Raw genomic sequence first — 23,168 nt, forward strand, 5'->3', positions numbered from 1 at the left:
TTTATACTGTATCCTACTTTGCTACCTGGGGCTCAGTGAAGTCCAAGTTCACTCTTTCAACTCACGTTCTGGTTGTGCAGCTCATCTTTGTCCATATTTGCCCTCAGTAGTTCTTGTTTGAGCTGAAGGACAGACGTGTCCTGCTGAGTCAGCCTCTGCTGCAAGGCATCCTGGGGAGAAAGCACACTCACTACTGTGGTCCCAACTCATCAATTGGCCAGTTATCACTAAACTGGGAGACAAAAAGGGTACAGGGTCTTGCCACAAGGAGATGAGCAGAAATTTTTCAGTTCCCTTCCAGGACATTAGAATCTAAAGGAAAATCATATCCATTGTCCTACCAAGCTGATGGAAACCTGATTTTTTCCTCCATCCATTACTTGCCCCTACTTCCCACTGCATTGCTGACAGCATGATGGCCTAGAGGAAGAATAAGTGGTCTTTGGGATCAGACAGACCTAGTCTCAAATTACACGTCTACCACTTGCTTACGTGACAGTGACCTTGGACAATGCACTCTCCCTCCTACCTCCCTGGCTTTCTTCTCTGTATCTTGGGCCTATAAATACTCAATCTAGATGAGCTCTTTTGCCCTAGAGGGCTGGGCCCTATCACTGTCTGACACCCTTTTCATATAGGAGCCCTGGAAGCACTGCCACCCTGCCTTCTACAGCCCTGCTGCTGCCCTGCTTCCACTGCCTTCCAGTGCTTAGTGTGGACCAGGACTGGGATTCTATTTCCATGTTCACAAATGTTCTTAGACTGATGCTTCCTCTTCCCAGTGTCATAGGATCCTACAAGCTTTAGGCTGTCTTTCTCTTAGCTTGGACCATCTTGGTTTCCACCAGGCCTCAGACAAGGTGGGTTGTACATACTTATTTAAAAGGATCAGCTATGACACAATCCTCCAACCGTGGTGACTTCAAATGGAACTAATGGGCTGGAGCTGCATCACAGGGGATTTGCCCTGATTTTCTCTCTTTACAGACTGCAGAGAAACGGTGTAGGCTCTGGAAAATGTGGGAGCCCACTCTTAAATATGCTGTCTTGCCATGACAGTACATGGCAAGATGGTCTAAGACGCCCTTGGCACCAGTGGTGCAGAGGAATGTTTCCCAAAGTGTGCTCCATGGGATGTTAATAAGTGTTACATGGGGGAAAAAGCACTTCTGTGGTTAATAGTCTAACTTTTTTTAGGCCAAACTCTTTAGGACAGACCTTCTCTGGTCCTTTAATATGCTATTATTCGTTGTGACTCGTCAAGCCTGTAGAGCACTGCTTCTTATTTGAGCATGAAACATGCTGTTTTCTGGAGTATCTCAAAGGACTAAGGCTACAGAAAATACTCTGGAAAACGATGCTGAGTTATACCCTAGTCTAGCCCATGAATGGGAGTATCGGGAAGAGGAGAGGGAAAAGCAGCAGCTTGAGAACATCTTTTTCCACTTCCAGGTATTCATTCAGCACATATACTCCTACTTGGGTGAAATAACATATAAGCAAGATTATTAGCTAGATCACTGTTTGTATTAGCAAAAGACTGGAAATAACCCAGAAGACTATCAGTAGGAACTGATTAAATGAATTATCCGATATACACATACTGGAATACTAAGGTCTTTATGTACTGAAATAGAATGATCTCTAAGATACATTGCTAAGTGAAAAAAGCAACGTGTCAAACTGTATTTATAATATGTAACTATTTGGGGAAAAATCACATACATACATATTTGGTGCTAACTGATAAGTTGCCTCCAGGAAAGAGAACTAGGTGACTGGGAGGACAGGGCCGGAAGGCCGACTTCTCAAGGATTATCCTTTTGTACTCTTTTAACTTCAAACCATTTGAATGTTAACTATTCAAAACCTAAGTAAATTACAATTTCTAAGAGTATATTCTTCTTAGAACTGAAGAAAACTGACAAAAAACTGTAACTGAAGAAAACTGTAATAACTGATTGTTTTCACACATAGAAACAATCAAGGTGGCAGAGGGAAGTGACAGCACCATGAGTCATAACCACCAGAAATAAGCCTCAGCAAGAGGTATATTCCTCCACCTGTCTCACTTCCCATCCACAGAGCCCTCTCTTCACTAGTAGCACGGAGCCTGTGAAAGGCCCCATCAGATATACACAAGAAAAGACTATAGGACCCAGCTAGCCCCCAAGTACCCACTCTTATCCACAGACTGCTTTACTTTGTAAAGAGTTTATTTAAAGAGTTATATGTCTTTTTTTTTACCTTTATCCCCTGTAAGTTTCTGCCTTCTTGTTTATACTTCAGCAGCTCCTTCTGCAAACCAAATATAGTTAGATCAGATGGTAGCATCTGGGTTGCTTCAGAAGCATTACCTCATTCCGTCAGTAAGAACACAAAACTCAGATAACCACTCCAAGAAAAATCAACCTTCCACCGAGGCAGAAGGCAGCTCTGCCTTCTAGTAAACAGTAAAGGTTGACCCACAGAAACAAACAGGACCCATTCCATTCTTCCCTGTGGCACCCAGGCTCAGCTGTCCAGTTGTCCAGGCTCAACTGCCCATGCTCTTTCTTGCCAAGAAATAAGATACCATACATTCCCATAGGCTCTCATTCCTACATTTAGCAATCCTCGCCAACAGGGAAACTTAATCATAAATCATAACAATCTAAATCCCTCTCACTGAAATATATGATCATATCTTAATATGGCTACCCCCAATTTCATGAAATAATTATCTTCATTTTTAATGTTCAGAAAGGATTAGAGTGCTTCTGTTCTCGAAGAGTGTATTGTTCTTTATGGACCAAACAAAAACACATTTAGCCCAATAATAAAATACTTAGTTAACCCTCCCTTACAACAGATTATGATTGTTACTAGGACAGAGATTATAGGAGAGGAACACCCACAACTCAGACTGTACTCTCTTCTTTTCCTATTGCACCCCATCAAGAGTTTGGGATTAACATATCTAAAATGGGGATTCTTGACCTGGACTCCACAGATGGGCTCCAAAGTTACTCCAATCAAAATTCAAGTCAGTGAGTGGGTGTGTGCGCTTTCATGCAGATTTCTGGGGAGAGGGTTAATGGCTGTAGTCATATACTTATGGCCTCGAAAAAGCTAAGACCCACTGAACTAAAAGAATTTTGGAAAGTGTTCATTAAAAAACACCATACTAGGGGTCTTCCCTAGTGGCACAGTGGTTAAGAATCCGCCTGCCAATGCAGGGGAAACAGGTTCGAGCCGTGATCCGGGAAGGTCCCACATTCCACGGAGCAACTAAGCCCGTGTGCCTCAACTACTGAGCCTGCGCTCTAGAGCCCGCAAGGCACAACTACTGAGCCCACACTCCACAACTACTGAAGCCCGCACGCCTAGAGCCCGTGCTCCTCAACAAGAGAAGCCACCGCAATGAGAAGCCCACGCACCGCAACAAAGAGTAGCCCCCGCTCGCCACAACTAGAGAAAAGCCCACGCGCAGCAATGAAGAACCAACACAGCCAAAAATTTAAAATTAATTAATTAATTTTAAAAAGTTCTAATCGCAAGAAAAAAATCTGTAACTATGTATGGTAACAGATGTTAACTAGGCTTATTGTGATTATTTCACAATATATACATATGCTGTATACCTGAAACTAATATAATGTTATGTCAGTTATTTAAAAAATGACCATATTGATATTAGATCCACTGTTTATTTTAATTAAAAAGATAAACAATATGAAACATTTCAAATATACAGAAAGGTATAAGCAATAATGACATAGATACCTATTACTAACCACTGAGATTAAAAAGGTATCACCTTTTTGCTATATTTAGGACATCTCTCTCTCTCTCAATTAAAGACATAATACAGATACAGCCAAAGTCTTGAGTCTGAATCCTTCCCTGCTCCCCATTACTGTCCTGAAGTTGGTGTGTAATAGTCCCGTAAATTTTTTTTAAAGGGCAAAATGTACATTTCCTGACATACCTTTAGGTCCTGATTCTCCTCCATACTCTGATCCAGACGACTTTGGATTATAATCTGAATGTAAGGCAAAAAGAGATGGTTATGTACCTATGCTGTAAAATTCAGAGGGCATTCATTCAACAACTATTTATGAGCAGTTACTAGATGCTAGCCCTGTACAGTGGCTGCAAAGAACAGGAAACAGTCCCTGCCCTCCAGTGATGCATATGGCAGGGGTGGTGCGAGTAGATGAATGTAGATAAAGTTTAGAATGAATATGTGTGTGTTGTGTGCAGGGGCTGGGCAAGTGGAAAGAGAAATGACAAGAGATGAGGCTCGAGAGGAAAACGGAGCAGGATGATGAAGGGCAATGGGGAACTGATGAAAAGTTTTAGGCAAAGGGATGACAAAATAAAATCTGCTTTGAAGTCAAATTATTCTTGCTGTTTTATGGAAAATGAATTAGAGGAGGACAGGACAGGAATCAGGAAAAACAGTTAGAAGGCCACCAGAATACTGGGTGGAGGTCTGAAATTAAAGTAGTAGCTGTGAGGATGGAGAAAACTGGATGAAGATATTTTAAAAGTATACTGAAAAACTTGGTGGCTAACTGGATATAGAGGGAAAGGCCGCAAAGGATTCTAGGATGAGATTCAGATTTGTTTGGGGTATTTGGGTAGATGGATAGTGATAAAGAACAGAAACCTAAAAGACAAGTAGTTTTGGGGATGGGGAGAGAAGGAAGAGAATGGTATTTAATTTAGGACTCATTGAAATTGAGATGCTTATGGGGCATATAGTGGAGATAAGCAACAGGCAGGTGCATGTTACATTTATAAATGTAGAACTCCATGGAGAGAGCTAGGCTAGAAATAAATATTTGAGAGGCAACATATGAGACAGGTGGGAAGCAAGTGAAGCCATGGCAGCAGGTATTACCCAGGTGAATGGACAAGATAGAAGAGGGCCCAGAGTGGAATCCTGAGGAGCAGCAACATTTAAGGCACAGGCAGAAAAAGAGAAGCTTCAAAGGGGATGTGAACTAAGAATGCCACCTGCCAAGTCAATAAAGACAGCCATCAAGCCACTGCAGGACAACGGCCTGGGCAGTGAGCCCTGAGAGAATTCAGGGTGGACACAAAGAATGCCCGCCTCTAGCAGTCAACTGCTGCAACCACCTCTGAGGAGACTCAGGATGAGAAAGCACAGGATCCTGGCCCCAGATAGCTGAGGTGCACATCAAAGGAACGACTTCAGTGAGCCCAGACTCTTGCATCTTCCCATACATAGAAAAGCACGAAATTCCTTGAAATACCTGGTTTTCTTTTATTAAGAGTAATCTTTTGATGTTCTGACTACCTGTTTTTGTTGCAAAAACTCCTATATATCCTGGCTTCCCCCCTTCCTTTTCGGAGCAGTCTCTCAGAGTTATCTGAGGTGCTGTGTCCTGGGCTTAAGTCCTCAGTTTTGTCCTTAAGTCCTCACCGAATGACACATAAGCCTTGACTTTTAGGTTGTGCATTTTTTATCAGTCGACAGGGACCTGAATGTAGACTCCACAAGGAGAGGGCCTGAGGTCTGATCTGTCCTTCAGGTGGCTCTGGCTCTTTGAAACAGTGTCTGGGACATAGTCAGCACACAATAAATATTTGTGGGAGAAAGGAAGTAGTAGTCAAACATATATGAGGAAAACCAGAATAGTGGAAGTCAGGGAAGAGAGCATTTTAAGAGGGCACAGATGAGTGTCCAATGCTAAAACTAAATCAAACACTCAAAGCAGATTATTCAGTGTCCAGTCACAAAAGAAGGAGCTCACCAATTGTTCCTCGGGATTGACTCCTGGTTCACAGAGGGCCAAGGGCCTCTCCTGTTCATCTTCGGGTAAGGATCCACTGAGCAGTAAGGCCTGGACAACCACAAAGGCAGAAAGAAACTTAACTCCCATCAGATGATGGAGTCTAGAGTTGGCCTTGGTAAGCTCATCCCAAAATGAAACTACAACTGGGCTTCCTCTAGAAATCTCCCTGGTAACTGTGGACCCTTAGATACCTCCAACTGCTCATCCTGAATCTGTCTGGAGTGCTTTTGTCCGGCCGGCGCTCCAGGCCTCTTTCACCTCTCTGGATACACCTGAATCCTCTGCTCCAAGGCTCCTTGGCCCCAGAAAAAAATTCTAAAAATAAACTTTCCTTTCAAAAGTGACATTTCAAACCAGAGCTGTTGAAACTGAATTTTACCAGCTGGAAAGTGAACTAGAAACAGTGTAGAATTATCCTGGCATAGAAAAGTTTATTATAAGGAATTATTTGGAATACATTTAGAGCTTGGACTTGGGTTTGTTTGATTCTTGTTTCATTTAAAAATTCTTCATTTTTGCTCCCTAGGGCAACCTGGATAGAACAAGAAGGAAAACGTATTTGCGGAAAGGTGTCCGTATTTATTTCAAGGCTTCACACCAGGCTTTGTTTTCATTAGAATATTGGCGGTGGGGTGTCGGGTGATGCAGATTTACCCTGAGGCTAAGGAAGCTCAAACCTCAGGGCGCCTTCCCAGTCCTGCCCCTCCCAGGGTCCTATAGCTAACATTGTAGTCTATTGTAATCTGTAATCTTAATTCTTAAAGAAGCCCCCCCGCAAATGGTATGCTTTAGGACCCACAAAACTTGGATCTACCCCTGCAGGTAGGTACAAGACCTACGGGCTCAGTGAAAGATTTAAAAATCTAGCACCATTTTGTATCAAGATTTTTTTCTCAATCCAATCCAAAGAGAAGAGATACAGAGGTTAAACCTTGTTTCAATAAATATAACATAAATGACATCATAAATGTTGGTATATAAAATCATTTTAAGATCCAGCCACTACCAAGTCTACCAAGTACTAATTAATAATACAATTTTAGCCAAGCAAATGATTTGGTTATCCCATGGAGTTGTGGCAGGGACCTGGGGAGAACGACACTACAGAAATACGGACTCTAGGGTTAAAGTGTTCACCCAGCTCTAATAACGTACACTAAAAAGTCAGAAATCCTGGACGTGGCTCAGTACGCAACTTGTTCATCACTGAAAGAGTTAAGAAGCCCAGTGGATGCTGTGAGCCCCATTGTATTCTGTAATGGAACTGAATTCTCATTGTGATCCTGCGGCTGTGAATTAAAACTCCTCTGTTTGCAGGGAATATTAGGATGCTGACTTTCTGCCTGTTGATTCTCTTCTTTTTCTGTCTAATCCGCTATGGGATTTCTCCCAGATTGAAAAATGCAAACCAAACTGAAAACCAAATTGATGGATATCTATGTTCATACAATGAAATTATCCTGGGAAAAACCTGGTTGAGTACAATCCCAAAATTCTCCATGCTTTAATCCTTCCTATTAAAGGACAGCACAAAAAAACCATTCCATTAACTAAACCATTCCTTATTGGAGGGACAGAGAAGGGAACTAAAAGGCAGACATTTAAAAATACAGAGCAAATGAGGGAAGAGCAACAACCTCCTTGGGAATGTTTAGGCAGTAAACGTTCCTCCAACCCCTCTCGGTTCCTGGGGCATACATTATGCAAATTATTTTACCACTGCACGAATCTCCCTTTTTCTTTAGGACCGCTTTGTGTCCCCACCCTGTTGCTGGCTGGCTGGGAGTACGCCCTCCACCGCCTGCAGGCTGCCAGAGCCACTCACATAATGTGGGCTTTGTTTACGTGTCCATAAATATTTGACAATTCAGAAGCAGTGCAGTTCCCAGCACAAACAGAAAGGAATATTCCTAGGCAATTTCAGGGTCATCAGAACACTATAAGGGCTCCCCCAAACACGGACAGACACACAAAGACGGAGGATTGAGGGGGGTCATTCAGGGTAGGAACTAAGTCAAGTGGGTCAGTTGGCCTCTGGGGGAGATTTGCTGGCACAGAAGGTATAGGAAAAACTGAAGGGCTTTGTTGCTCTTCTACCTGATCATTATGCCTTGGCGTCCACTTACAAATGCACTAAGAGTGAGCTAAATCCCTTAGCTAGACCAGGCAGAGACCTGCAGCATTACTGGCATTTACAGCCTTCCTGATGGTGAATTCCTAGGAGAAAATCCTGACTCTTCACAATGCCATTCTTCGGTGAAAGCTGCCATTGCAGGTCTGTGGCTGCAGACAGGGGAGAAACCCACCCACAAAGCAGAGAGCCAGAGTAGATGTTTGGTAATGGTGGATATGGCTCCCATGCTTGCAGAACTCCTAACAGCTGTGCTGTCAGCCAGAGTCCGTGAGGCCCATTTAAGCATACTCACTTGTAAGGGATTTTCTGCTCTTCCTGCATTACCCCCTCTATGTAAACTCCCCAATTCTGACCTCATACATGACTGAGTCAGTTTACTTTCAACTGATCCTAGTGACTCAAAAATAATAAACAATTGGTGCGGGAATTCCCTGGTGGTCCAGCGGTTAGGATTTGGCGCTTTCACTGCCATGGCCGGGGTTCAATTCCTGGTTGGGGAACTAAGATCCCACAAGCCATGCAGCCCCGCCAAGAAAAAAAAAAAGGAAAAAATTGGTGCACCAAAGACAAACTACGAGGGAAAGAGCTACCTGTAATCCTGATATCATTTTCTTGGCTTCCTCCATTTCTTTTTCCAAATGTTCTTGTTGTTCCAACAGCTGTTCTTCCCATGAAGTCTCCAGATAGGGCCGGGGGCTGCCTGGTCTCCAGTCCCGGGACAATGGAGAGTCTGTCTCCTCTACAAGAGGAAAGGAGGGAGTACAGTTCATGTTGAAGAAAACTGAGCTGCAGGCAGAAAGCAGTTACAGACCTGCGTGTTCACAGGGCCAGGTCACCTGCCTGCTGAACCTTCTCTCACGGCACAGACTGGACTCTCCACCAGGTGGGGTTGTGAGACAGAAGGAATTGGACATTGACTGACTCCAGGCTCACGGGAGTGACGCTTATTCTGTTGGGGAGATCCACCCTCTTTCAAACCTTCAGGAAGCAATAAGACTCCCTGGGAATCTTGGTATGGGACAGATTTTACTCTTAATTCTCTAGAATTGGCATTCCTAGAGCTTGATCCTGGCCGCTACAAAGGGGGAAGCTGTCAGAGGCAATGAAAACAAAATTCCTGTTGGTTGCTCTGGAGCTTCAGAGGGAAGACCTCAACTCAAATTCCTTTGACCATTCTGTTATGACTGAACCCCTTTCACGTATAACATTGTGTGAGTCACAAAGGAAACAAACCATACTTGTACAAAGTGTTTCATCTCTCTCTCTGGTTTTATTTCCCTATCTTTACAGTCTCTTTGCTCTGATTTCATTCATAAGAATGAATATGATAAGTATAATCCCTCTGGGTTGTTGTGCGACTAAATGAGGTAACCTATGTGCAGGGCCCGTGGTAGCTGGTTCAGAGCCAGCACTCTGTAAAGGCCTCCCTCTCCCTCCCCAGGGTGCCAGGAATTTCTGACTCAGGAACAAGACTGACTTTTTAGTACTAACACCAGGGCTAGATGGGAAATGGAATAAGGAAGAATTTAATTCCAGTTTTCCTTCAGAGGGCTTCAGTTTCATTATACTCCTTACAGGCAAATAAAACTCTAAGTCTTGTGCTTTGCTTCTTCCATGCTTTCCTCTCTGTTTAATGTAAGAAAAAGATCGACTGAGACAGAGGAAGAAGTCTACACAAAGGGAACTCTGTGATCCTTTCTGTAGCCTTTATACCAAACATGATGCAGACCTGCTCTGTGCTGTATGTTCTCACAGATGCCTCACCTCCTACTATATATTCCTGGCCCCAATTTAAGTTAGAGAAGCACTGAAGTTATTTGCATAACACAGAAATAATAAAAACTGTTAACTTGAGTAGGCTTCTGCCTGTTTCAAAGTCATCTCCTAACTCATAGGCAGCCAGCTAATGAACAGCCTGTCTACACGGCTGCAGGATATTTGACAGCTAGGACATCAGAAGTGACAATCTATGAGAGGATACAACATTCACTGGCTACAAAGCATTAGAGCTCTCTAGAGTGGACCCTGCATGCACAGAATATGGAGGGAGAAGGCCAAGGAGACAGTCAGGACCCCCAGACTCTTGAAGCTGTTCCTTGAGCCAACCCAGGCAGGCTGAGAAATAGTACCTGTTTTGTTCTCTATTCCTTCAGAGGGAATAATCACAAAATCTGCCTTCTCCTCCAACTGGGTTATAATAGAGTCGCTCTTTGCACTGTGGATAGGACTGGGGGAAGTCAGGCTGTGACCAAAGGAAAAGAAAGAGAAACAATTACTGCGAACCGTTGTTTAGAAGCCAGCTTTCCTAATTTATCCCAGAAACGTGTTCTTATTCATCTAACTCCTACTGCCTGACACAGTGCCTGGCCCACAGCAAGAACAAATGTTTGTTGAATGAATGATGAGCTTGTTAAATGAATGAAATGAATATTGAATGAATGAATGACCCAGTCCCAGGAAGTCTTTTCCACAACAAGGCTGCCTTTAAGCCTAGCTCACTGAGAAGAGATTTACCAGAAGGATGGATAATCTAGCATTTTAAAGAACCCTAATTTTGTTTGGTTTGGCTTTTTGTTTTTGTTTTTTACTTAACCACCACCTCCTCCACCATCATCCCTGGGCCCAAGTTCAGGGGCTGATGTAGTATGTGTTTTAGTAGCTTTGGGAGCTGGAAGGAAAATCTATTTCCAATACGTTGATCTTTCACTGACACATGCAATACCAGCAGAGTAATCACGGCAGATCAGCTCTGGGCTGATCCCAAGGTAGGGGATGGTGTGGAGGGTGCCTCAGAGGGGAGAAACTGCTGGAGTGCGGACAGTGCCAGGCTGGGCAAAGGAGCAGTGACATATCAACAAAGCTAGGACATGATACAGAAAAGGATGATACGTCAAAAGGGGAAAAGACCTGCTAGGGGATGGTAAAGGTTTACTTGATTTACCGCCATCAAGGAGTTATTCATATCTCTGCCACACTATTTTCAAATTGTCATCAGAAACCTTGCAACAATTCTTAAATTCTAGTATAACTACTAGCCTTGGAAGGAACTGTTTGCATTTTTAGGGAAGCAGAATTTTAAATCTCCAGAAGCAAATCTACAGGACACGATGGGAATGTGGCTGATGCTTCCATCTGAAGAGCCATCTTTCTTTGCACCACACCTTGAGAACATCAGCACTGAAACAATCTCAGGGGTTGTGGGGTCTGCAGACCCAGCCCCCTCTCAGGAATTCTTTCCAAATCCATCACCCAGACAACAGTGAAAGTGTCTTGGATTCATTGACCCACTTAATGTGCCCCTGAAGTCTCCCAGGCTAATCCTCCCAGCCACGATCAGGAGTTAACATTTCATCTTCCTAGAAACCACTAAAAATAAGAGCCAAGCACACTGGAGTTAGCAAGAAATTTCAAAAATCTCTGAAGCAGCCTGAGGACTAGTGTCTCAACCTCCTCGTTGTCCAGAGTTTTGGGCTTTGGTGGGAATGACCTCAACCAGTAACACACCCTCATCCTTATTAGAACCACAGAAAAAAAATTAGTTTTTTGCTTCTTCAAATTAAAAAAAGTCACTTAATCATATCTATAGATCTACAACCCAAACAGGCAAGATGGGTGGAGAGAGGCAAGAAGTGGTATTCAGAAAAGGTAATTGCTTTACAGAACTCTCTTATCCATCTTTCACCACTTAGGCAATCTGACTTCCAGGCCAACATGCATTAGCTGCTGGAAAAGCATTAGTCTAAGGGTACTATGTCATTCATAAGAAGAACAGATTTATGACACTTCAGGCCTCAGCATCCGCCTTCTTATAGAAATGGGGGTCCAAGTGCAGAAAGAGGTCTGCACCAGCTGCTCCTCTTTGAGAAATGATAAGACAACACTTTCTCAGCTGACAAGGTGTTATGGCTGACATGTTCCCTTGCCTGCATTTAGCTGGACCACTAAATGTGGGTATGTGTGAGACGAAGGGGGGCGGGGGCGGGGTGGTGTGAACCTAGGATGCAGGCGGAAAAATGCTTTCCTAAAAGCAGAGACGCATGCTCAGCTCCACTGGCTCCCTCCTAAGTGAGCTGTCTCCCATATAAGGGCAGAAAGAGGCGGATGTCTGCATATCCAACCCCACTGGGGGAGTGGCAGAGCAGCCAAAGGAAAACAACATTTCTCTTTCTTGAATTGGGGCTGCCAGTGTGTGAGGCCACGGAGAGGTAAAACCATGAAACTAACTGGCCAAGTCAAAAGGTAAAGGATCTGAGGAAGAAAAATCCTGAGGCACGTGTCAGAGCAGGCATCTTGCCGCCTCCCCAAGACGAACCTCACGGATGAGGATGGTACACTAAATCCTCTGCCTCAAGTCAGACAAAAGTATTTTAATGCTAATTAATTATATGATTTAGGCTCTCCCTGATTAGCTTTAAAACCCTATTTTATAAACAAGTAATTTCCTACTTGCCATCATAATCCTGTCAAGGAACAAGTGATTACAATATTAATTCCCACAGGTCTAACATCTCTCCAATCTTATCAGACAAACAATCTCCCAGAAAAGCTACCTTCAAATTAGAGTCAAATCAATTTTTTTAAAAAAAACGGGTGCTGGGCAATATGAGTTCTGTTCCGTCCTGAAGTGCCTCCTTCTGTAGAGACCAGACAGGGTCAAGGTCCACTCCTTCCCCTATGCTGGTTGCAGCTTCCTAAATCCACTGTATTTTACAGTGATAATCCCAGGCCAGCAGCCTGTTCTCCCCAATATAGCGCCCCCACCGATCCCCGCCTGTCTCTGGCTAACAGCATCCTCCAGTCCTGGCCCTGCTGCCACCCATGCCCCCCACCTCCAAAGCCAAAGTGGCTTCACCTCACCATTTGACTTGCGTCCCTCCCATGGTCCCCCTCGTGGCTCCGGCTTCAGCAAGTCGGCTTCCCGGGGTGAAGTGGGAGGCTGAAAGTCACAGCGCTCCCCAATTCGGGCATGTCTCCCCGCGCTGAGGCCCGAAGAACGACTCCACGGGCAGGCCAACTACCAGAGCCGCTCGCCCCGGTCCCGAGAGGGAGGAGGGAGGACAGAGAAGCAGGCGTCTCGGCCCCAGGGACGGGGATGCTCCCGGTTCTGAGGCGCGCTGTCCCAGCAGCTCAGACACTGCAGCAGCCCAGCCTCGGCGGAAGCCGCCTCCCCTCGCAGGCTGCGGGTCCCCGGCAGCGGCATCGTGGTCTCCGCGGCCGCGCGGCTCCGGGCGTGCCCCCGGGCGCAGGCATTTCAACCCATCTCCGACCCACCGGAGAAAGGCTGCCCGCAGCTCCGGCTGCGCGGTCGAGTCCCGGTCGGGCGGCAGGCAGCGATCCCAGCTCCGCACCGCCTCCCCGGTCCCACCCTCCCGACGCCCTCCCCCGCTTCCCAGGCTGTCACTTGCGGGCAGGCAGCGCCGGGCTCGGACCCAGGCTGGCGCTCGGCCGGCCGACTGAGCTCGAGGCGGAGCGGGGCGGGGCTGCGGGGCCCAGCGGGAGCCCCTGGCGAGGCACCGGAGAGGCCGCCGGTCGGCAGAGGGAGGGGTCTGTGGTCCCGGTCTGGAGAAGCCCAGAACTGATAGCGGTGCCTTCTCCTCTCTGAACCCTGCCTTCGTGGGCACGGAGGTCGGGGTGGGTCTAACGCGGCTCCTTGTGGGAGGGGGCTCCCCCGGAAACCCGCCGAACGCCTGTCTCCCGCACCCGCCCCTCGGGCGTTTCATGTGTTCTTTTTTCCCAGCTAAGGATCGTTTTGCTTGGATATGGTGAGAGGCTGGCCCGAGGTCTACAGGTCTACGAAGCAACAGGCGGGCAGTCGGGCAGGGCTTTGCCAGGATGTCTCTCAAGGAGCAGGGGGAGGGGATGGGACATAAGGGCCTGTCTTTCCTACCTTCTGAACCACTCCCCGTTCTGAATCACATACCAGGGACCTCCTGGCCTTCATGGATCACTTAGACATTAGGTGGACTCCCCCTGAGTGGGGGGTGGCGGAGGGGGGGGGAGGGGTGCAGAATGTGCCAGAGCCTTCTGGGTCCCAGCGTGCTGCCTGAGGATCCCAAAGAGGTGAGTGAGAGGTTGGCTTAGAAGAAAACGACCAAATCAGGAAGGAGAGAAAGAGGAAAGCAAACTATTCTTTGACCCCTCGCCTAGAAAACTGTCACTGTCGACCCACTGGAGCCTGATTTCCAATGGCCCCTAATTCACACGGTCTCATACCCCTGCTCCCAGTCTGAGTTCTGCCAGACAGGAGGAAAGCAGGTGCTCTCAGGAAAAAATCTAGACTCTTTTTTTCTCTAACTCTGGCAAGCACTATCAGGCACAGAAAAGTAAAAGGCCTGAAGCCATGCAGGAAGCAACAGATCTCATTATACAATGAAATATCCTTTGATTCTGTACCAAGTGATAGTCCAAGCAGCAAGCAAGGAAGGAATGGTTTAGATTCTCAGTAAAAGCACATCTATTGCTTAATGGGTACAAGGGTTCCTTTTAGGGTGATGAAAATCTCTTTGGACTGGAGAGAAGTGATGGTTGCACAATATTAATGAAGGTACTACATACCACTGAATTGTACACTTTAAAATGATTAATGGCTAATTTAATGTCATGTGAATTTTAAAAATAAAAAAACACAACTATTAAATGTGAAAATTAAAGTCGAGCAAGGTTACCAGTATATTAAAATGATGGAAAGAATTCCATGTGACCTCAGCAAATTAGAAAATGGTCCATCAAACTAAGATGGAATTTTATTAGGAAAAGAAATAGGAGGAAGGAAACAAACACATAAAATACATACATATTAGACAAAGAACAATTAGGCTTAACTATAACAGACTAATCCTGGGTTGAGGTAAGAGAGAAAAGGTTATAAGAGCATAAATTAAATATGATTCAGCAATGAAATGAGGTTAGTAAATAAGCTAACATGACCTGGGGATGTGTTTATAGGAGCATGATTTACATGAGCCAGGAGAATAATCTTTTTCTGCCACTATACTTGGCATTGATCAGGCTTTTATTAGAGCACTGTGTCCTGTTTTGGTCTCTGCATTTGGCTCTAAGGGATATAGACAACATTTTTCAGCTAGAGTCACACACATTGTTAGCCCACTCAAATGTGTACTAATCGGCCACAATTCCCAGCCCTGTAAATGAAAGGTGGGAACATTCTAAAGGCTCTAAGACAACTCTGTTCATTTTCTCTTGCTATGAGCTTTATACAGCCTTCTCAGGCCATAACTTAAGAGTCAGACTCAGGCACAAAGGCAGTGCAATGGAACTGGCTCTCACAAACACTGGCAGCTGATACGCAAATATCAGAACCATCGGGCTGGGCCCTAGCAAGTCCCAGTCATGCCCCCACGTGGACACAGCAAAGCACTGGCACTGATGTGTAGGAAATTCACAAGCATCCCAGCCTACCCTCCTGTCAGCACAAAACCACAGACCGTGCTGAGGGCTACCCCTTTAAAGCCAAACATAAACTGAGGGAAAGAGAAAGGGCGTCCGTGCCTTATTGCCTGTTGCATTACTACCTGAAGCTGACAACCCTGAGAATCCCCACAATTCAGCTCTTAGGGAGGACTGTGGTGGTGAAGAATCTGAGGCCACAGTTACCTGGAGCAGCTGGACTCGGATGGGGACCTTTGCTGCCCTTCATACTGCTGCACCAGGGCTCGCACGCTCCAGCATGGATTCCCAATCTCCTCATCCACGCTGCTGTTCCTAAAGGCAGAGGGCACCAGCGAAGGAGAAGGTGTCAGTCCTTCAGGTCAACCCAACAAGTACTGATAGACACCACTTTGGGAGCACTATGGGGAAAAAGATGAATAAGGCAAAGCCCCTGCCTTAAGGACACTTGAAACCTAGTAAGAAAGGTAGATACAAAAAAACAGTAATTTCACCAATCTCTGCAACACCTCAGAGTTGTGTTCCCTCTCAGCAGACGCACACCCACAAAGCATTTCCTGCCATGACTCTCTAGGACAGCCCGCCCTTTAGGATACACTCCAGGGGGAGACTCAGGGATGAATCGGGATGTTGCTGCCATATATATCTCCCAGTGCAGAAAACACACTGTGCCAAAGGCATCTATTTAAAACTCTGGGTACTTCCCTGGTGGTCCAGTGGTTAAGAATCCACCTTCCAAGGCAGGGGACATGGGTTCGATCCCTGGTCAGGGAACTAAGATCACACATGCTGCGAGGCAACTAAGTCCATGTGTTCTAGAGCCTGCATGCCACAACTAGAGAGAAGCCTGCGGGCTGCGACCAAGAGTCCGCGTGCCACAACTAAAAGATGCCGCAACTAAGACCAGATGCAGCCAAATAAATAAATACATGAATATTTTAAAAAATAAAATAAAACAAAACTTTGCACACCAAAGCAAAAAATTACATATACGATTCCTTTACTTTCTACTAAAGGCAAAATAAACATCTCTAAAAGAGAGGGCCTTTTTTCTCTTTTGGAGTGCCCTCTCCAACCTCCATTCCATGCTCTTTTCTGCAATGTGGGCTGTTTAGGTGGTATTTCCCTTTACTGCACTATATCATTTAAGGGAAGAAATATCAGAGTGGGTTGAGTTCCCATCCCCAGATTTCCATCCTTACCTCTGTCTGTATCGAAAGACATCCCGCCCTGACCGTGACATGTCGTGACACACATCAGCTAGGGCGGCAGCTGCTCCCTGGGCCACAGCAGTGGCACAGTGCGGCTGGTGACTCTGCAGAGGGGCTCTGGCGTCCTGTCCTTGGTTCACTGTCCTGCTGGAGCCCGGTTTGAAATGAGCTGCCAAGGCCAGGACCAGCCTCATGATAGACTTCAGGTTGCCTTCCACGATATCTGAGGATCGGAACAGACCGAGAGGTCCTAAGAGAGAGGTAGAGAGCTGAGGACTCCTTCAGTTACTACGTATTTGCTAGTGAGCAGGTAAGCAAGGCAATCAAGCTCTCTGTGTTCAACAGGGAGACAGAGTATTTGAAAGCAATTACAATAACGTACAATAACGTGTGAGAGGAGAAGTACAGGATTCTCTGGGAGCTCAGAGAAGAAGCATCTTGTCTAGTCTAGAGGGCTCTGGGAGGGATTCCCTGAGGAAGTGAGTTCTAAACTGAGACGTGACTGACCAATAATGGTTTATCAGGTGAGGGAAGGGAAGGAAAAGAGTATTCCAAGAAGAGGGAACAGCAGGCATGAAGGTCTAGAGGTGAGACAGCACGACACACCCGAACTGCGCCCTCCAGTATGGGAGCCACTAGCCACATGTGGCTATTGAGCACTTAAAAGGTAGCTGTAGTCTGAGCTGAAACGTGCTAGTACTAACCTAGCACACACACAGAAACAGAATGAAAAATCTCATGAGACTTAGTACAAAAAATAGAATGTAAAATGTCTCATTAATAGTGTTTTACATTGATCATATGTTGAGCTGATAATATTTTGGATATGTTGGGTTAAGTAAAATATATTATTAAAATTATTTTCAACCATTTCGTTTTTTTTTTTTAACCGTGGCTATTAGACACATTCAAGTCATGTATGAGACTCACGTTATATTTCTATGGCACACGCTGTGGAAGAGGAACAGAAAGCAGCTCAGCATAGCCAGAGCTCAGAGTTCAGGGGGAGAGGGTGAAAGATGGAGGAGGATGAACAGGAGGTGAGGTCAGAAAGGGCATGGTGAGCCAGAGGAAGGACTCTTAGGATTTTCTCCTAAGGGCCCTCAGATGCAGAGGAATGGCATGAGCATATATACTCTTAGAAAGATCATTCTGGCTGCGGTGTGGAGAGCAGAGGGGAGGGGGACAGAAATGGATGCAGTGGGACTAATTAGGAAGCTGTTGCACTTCTCCAGGTAAATGACAATGATGTCCTGAACGGCAGTGTTCCCTCAAAATAGCCGACTTTAATGGGCCAGATCCCCAAGCCCACTCCTCATGGGGACCAGATCTGAGATATTATGGCATTCTAAATTTTGTCCTAGAAAAAAAAGAGAAATGCAGGCAGAAAAAAATATAATAGGTCTGGTTAACATAAGGAAATAGGTAAAATTCTGTTTTAGTTTCATAGCCTTTTAAATATGCAAGGCTTCCAAAAGGATTGATTGATACCTTCTACAGGCACTCTCAATGGTCAGTATCTGCCCCGCATGAATGAGCCCAACACAGAGAACACTAATAACACACGAAAGGAGGGCTCCCTCCTGCCCCCCATTCTCATTAGAGCCACAGGCAATCAGGCCCAGAAACTGAAGGCTGAAACAGAACCAGATTATAATCAGTTCGACAGGAGCCTGTGCCTTCTGAGGACACCTACACCATTTCTTCCCTGAAGCCTGGGCTCAAACTGGATTGAGAGGTGTCCTCTTCTGGCCATGTGGCTCAAAAAACTCAAAAAACATAATCTATCTTCATTTTTGATAGCTTAAACAAGACATTCTAAAATTAATATCACAATTTTATAATTTCTTTTCTGTTAATCTTCCTACACACACTCAAGCAAAACTTTGCTCAGTTAAAATGAATAGAGAACTTCTATCTTCACCCAGGTTTCCAAAGCACTTGGATTTTGATAATCGCTCTGTCCCAAGAGGATAACTTTCTTTATGGAAAAATGATACGAGGTCGTGGGCCTAACCCTACTAGAGTCTACTTGGAACGCTCAGCTACATAACAGATAGTTCTTCTGAGGGTGACAGTCACCAGGTAAAGATGAGTGTACTCACCCACCACGGACAGGATGAAGCACTGACCTTTAGCTGAAGTCTGGTGCATACGAATCTTTTTGGAGGCTACAAACTGTAACACTTTATCCACATTATTTTTCATCTCCTGCTGGTTACTGGGACTCAGCTGTACACCACTCAGCTTTTCTCCTGCTGTTAGGATAAAGAAAATATTTGAAGTTATGGGGAGCAGTACTATCACAGTTTCATAGTACCCAGACACAGAGAAAGAGAATATTTGAAGTAAACACTAAGATTATCTATAAATATGCAAGTGAGTTAGGCCTTGGTGTTTGTAATTTGGATGGGGAATAGGAAAATGAAAGTCTTTTGCAGGGCCTTCAAATTTTCAAATTTATTCCCAGGGGCCTGTGAAGTTGCTGTGCATACATTTTTTCATTCCACAAATATTCATGAATATTCATTCCACAAATATTCATGAATATTCATTCCACAAATATTCAGCACAATATGCACTGTGTGCCAGGCCCTATTCTAAGCACCAGAGAAACAGCAATGACCAGGACTTCGTCTTCCTTCCATCATAGAGTTTATATCTGTAGGGATGACAGATGACCAAGGTAACAAATAAATCTTCAATATAATTTCAGGTAGTGATAAGTACTATGAGGAAAGACAAAGAAGAGTGATCACGGTCTCTCTGATAACACATTTGGGCAGAGGCTTGAATAAAGTAAGAGAGGTTAAGATTTGCGGAGGAAGCATTCCAGGCTGAGAATGCACAGATCCCAACCCCAAGGTGGGAATGAGCTCAGCTTATCTGAGGAACAGCAACAAGACCATAGGGCTGGAGTGGAGAGAGCAAGGAGTCGAGTCCTAGGGTAAGGTGGAGAGGTAAGCAAGGCCAGGCCATGTGGAGCTTTAGGGACCAGAGGAAAAGAGCAAAGACCTTGAATTTTATTCTATGTGTAATGGACAGCCAACAGAGGGTTTGAGGTAAGGGAGTTACATGATCTGATTTATGTTTTTAAAAGTTGACTCTGTGTGGACATAGATTATGTGAAGAGGAAATAGGGAGATTAGCTAAAAGGGAAGTGAAAACCATCAAGCAAGAGATAGTGATGGTTTGGGAAGAAGCTGAGAGCTGAGAAGTCAGATACTGGGTACTTTCTTTTTTTAATTTTTAATTAATTAATTTTTTAAAGTACCAATGTTTATATGGGTGATTACAGGGCACTGAGAGTAAGAAAAGGGACTCAACACAAGGAAGAACAGGAGGTAATGCCAGGTGATAGCAGGTAGAGTCTGCTTCATGACAAGCCTCGAAGAGGCACAAAAGCTGTGTCCACTGGCTACTTGGGAGGTCTCCCCAGTGGGAGAAACGGTATCTTGCACCAGTTCAGGGAAGGGAGGGAAGAAGGGGGAATTTATCACCTGGATTTCTCCCATCTCCCATTAGTCAAATGTTATCCCAGGAGCACTAACTCTTCCACATTCCTGGGTTGCTAGTGGCTACTTGAGATACCAGATCCCATGTCCTGTGGGGTCATTCCATCCAAGTCTGGAAATGATGGGAGGAGACAAACTCTGGGTATGCGGCTGGTGAGTGCCGGAGAGAATCTGGTTTTGTACATAAGATGTGTTCATGACAGTCCAACAGTGTTTTTCTTTTACCAGAAGAGGGAACCTGGCATAATGATCAAAGACCTTTCCCAAGGTCACATAGCTAGTAAGTGGTAAATTCAGGATTTGAACATAGTCTTGGCTCTGGAAACTGGCTCTGGAAACTGTCAAAGACCAAGATAAGGAAGTTGGATTTTATGCAGCAGGCAAAGGAGAGTCGCTAAAGGGTTTCAAGCTGGGAATGATGTAAGATAAAGAGCTTTTTATAAAGCTCCCAATCTCTACTTTGCTCCGTCTTCCCATGTGGCTGAACTTGGCACAAAAGTAGGTGGCCCCAGAGATGTGAGGACATCCAAGACAGTTTTTGAGGAGCCCCGACTAGATCCAGAGCTCACATGGGCTTCAACACTGCCTCATAATCTTTCTGTCTTCATCAAAGCCTACACCTACCAAAGAGACTAGCTTGTCAGAGGCAGGCAGGATCTGGGCGGAAAGGTCAAAATGAGGGGAAGAGTAGATTGACCTAAAGACCAGGAGCAGGAGAACCAGCCATACATCCACTGTCAGCCAGTGGGTCTGGGGATGTTGGCACCCGCATATGAGCCCTTTGGTGCTGTCTGAGATGGTCAGATCTCATGAATTGTCGGCTGCACTGGTCACATTTATGGGGTCGGTATTTGGCGTGTATCCGAGTATGTCTTCCAAGTTCATCAGATCGGAAGAAGGACCAAGTACAGGCTTCCCACATGCATTTACAGGGCCTTTCACCTGTGTGTTTGCGTTGGTGACTCACGAGGTGGGAGCCCTTAGCTTTTTCACAGTTCTCTCAGTTGCAGCAGTTAAGGCCTTGAATCTGGGGATCTCCTCCTGGGAGCCCTTTCCTGGGCCCCAGAATACTGCTCTGCTCTCCGTGGAGCAGGTAGACTACTTAGGTAGGAAGGAGTCTTCCTGGGAGACTGGCTGGCTCACAAAAGAGCCCTGGGATTCCAAAGCCAGCAATAATGGGATCCAGTGGGGGCATCCCTAAGTTGTGGGGTTTCTAGACTGCAACATCTGAGCCAAAGAGGGGAGTATTGCGTGGGCCTCAGTGGAAGGCACGGTTGTATACAATAATGTTTTACGTGTTAAAGGGTCTCTGTTAGAAGTTACTGTTGGGAAGCCAGAATAAGGCATTGTTCGCATTCTGATGTGGGACATCATTGGGATTCCACTGGCAGGTGAGACTGGCGGCCCATTGGGGGCCATTCTTAGATTCCCACCAAAGGTCGTAGCCCCTGGAATACTGGGCTCTCCTAAGGGCATTGCTTGGGGCCCCTGGAAAATCATCATTCCCGGCTGGGAAGGAGACATTCCCTGAGTAAATCATCTGGGAAGGAGTGAAAGTCACTTGGGGGCTCACACCGTGGTCAGGCAGCAACATACAGAACTGTGGTCCCATTTCACTGGCATTCTGCCTGGGTGCCTCAGCAGAGACCAAGGGGATCCTATCCAGCTCTGTGCACTGACGGACATGTTGAAAACCTGATGGGCCATGGTTCCGAGAGGTGTGCACTCCACTGCTTCCAGGAGATGAAGACATGTCCAAGATAGACAGTGACTTCTCAGTCTCCTCTGTGAACTGGTGCAGAGCCACATGCCACCGGCTCAGGCCCTTGGCTCCCTGCTCCATCTTAACCTGGGATCGGTTGCACACTGAGACTACACAAGGGTCCAGACCCACACCTGAGCAAAGCTCCTGGGTACATTTTTAATATAAAGCGCACAGCACACGTGAAGGACTGGATATGATATATGAGGAAAAGAGAATAATAAAAGACAACTTCTAAATGTTCTGCTTTAACAGCTGGGTGAATGGTACTGTGATGTGTTAGATGAAGAATCTCAGAGGATAGAGGGATCAGCAGGGAGAAGGAAAAACTCTGATTATGACACATGAAGAGAGCTGCAGTTTTTTCTTTTGGCCCAATCAGAGATTGAACCCAGGCCCTCATCAGTGAAAGCGCCGAGTCCTAACCACTGGACCACCAGGGAATTCCCAAGAGCTGCATTTTAGACATCCAAGCAGAGACGTTGAAAAGGAAGTTGATATTCATGTCTAGAACTCAATGAAAAGCTTAGGGCTAAAGATACAAATTTGGGAAGAGCTCACTTAGGGATAGAGAATATATAAGGACTAAGGTCTAAGCCTCTAAGGAGAACTTCAACATTTAGAGGTCAGGAGGGAGGAGACAGCCAGCAAAGCTAACAGGAGAGGCCAGTGAGGAAGGAGGAAAACTCGAAACCACAGGGTCCTGGAGTCCAAGGGGAGAAGGTGTTTGGAGGAGGAGGGAGTGATCCACTGTCGGGTTCTGCTAAGTTGAATACAGCGAGGACTGAGGCCTGGCCACTGGATTTGACAAGGCAGAGGTTGTGACCTTGAGGAGAGCAGTTTCGGGGGAGTAGTGGGATCAAAAGCCCAGTGAAGGCTGGCTAAAGAAAGAATGGGAAATAAGGCAGTGAATTCTGTGAATTTTTCTATATAGCCAAGTCACAACAGAACGCAGCATTTAAGAACCTGGGTTTGGGGTAAACAAGAATATGTATTCATATTGCTTGTATATGCATATAATATCTCTGGGGAAAAAAAAGCAAGAAACTGCTAACACTGGTTGCCTCCAGAAAGAGCAGGTAGCTGGCAAGGGGAGAGAGGTGGAAAAATGGCTTTCGACTTTATATCCTCTTGTGTCGTCTGGATTTTCTAACTGACTACATTTCCAGTATAATCTATTCAAATGAATGAAGAATTAAATGAACTCATTTTAAAATGAGCTTTGGAATTAAAGCAGATCTAGGTTTGTATCTCTGCTTTGCCACTTACAGTTATGTGACGTTGTAAAGTTGCTTAACCTTTCTAAATCCTGTAAAATGGGTGAAATAGTAC

General features: G+C 45.4%; 1 protein-coding gene and 1 pseudogene across 4 annotated transcripts in view; both read right to left on the reverse strand.

Annotated features, from left to right (window-relative positions):
• The window catches only part of DIXDC1 (DIX domain containing 1), a 64,395-nt gene that overhangs the window by 19,748 nt on the left and 21,479 nt on the right, over positions 1 to 23,168 (reverse strand). The window contains exons 3-11 of one of the 4 annotated variants that reach the window (XM_027082324.1): positions 18,692 to 18,817; positions 16,551 to 16,782; positions 15,556 to 15,663; positions 10,071 to 10,183; positions 8,532 to 8,680; positions 5,766 to 5,855; positions 3,971 to 4,024; positions 2,248 to 2,298; positions 66 to 170 (exon numbers count right to left, since the gene is read on the reverse strand). In XM_027082324.1, the coding sequence (XP_026938125.1) occupies positions 66 to 170; positions 2,248 to 2,298; positions 3,971 to 4,024; positions 5,766 to 5,855; positions 8,532 to 8,680; positions 10,071 to 10,183; positions 15,556 to 15,663; positions 16,551 to 16,782; positions 18,692 to 18,817 (1,028 nt within the window). Of the gene's footprint in view, positions 1 to 65; positions 171 to 2,247; positions 2,299 to 3,970; positions 4,025 to 5,765; positions 5,856 to 8,531; positions 8,681 to 10,070; positions 10,184 to 12,798; positions 13,251 to 15,555; positions 15,664 to 16,550; positions 17,920 to 18,691; positions 18,818 to 23,168 lie in introns of those variants that run through there. The other 3 variants (XM_027082326.1, XM_027082325.1, XM_027082327.1) reach the window with 3 other exon arrangements.
• LOC113607206 (Krueppel-like factor 17) lies at positions 20,772 to 21,917 on the reverse strand (annotated as a pseudogene).

Source organism: Aethalodelphis obliquidens, unplaced genomic scaffold, assembly GCF_003676395.1.
Source record: "Aethalodelphis obliquidens isolate GAN/ISIS:26980383/991018 unplaced genomic scaffold, ASM367639v1 scaffold46, whole genome shotgun sequence".
Taxonomy (NCBI): domain Eukaryota; kingdom Metazoa; phylum Chordata; class Mammalia; order Artiodactyla; family Delphinidae; genus Aethalodelphis; species Aethalodelphis obliquidens.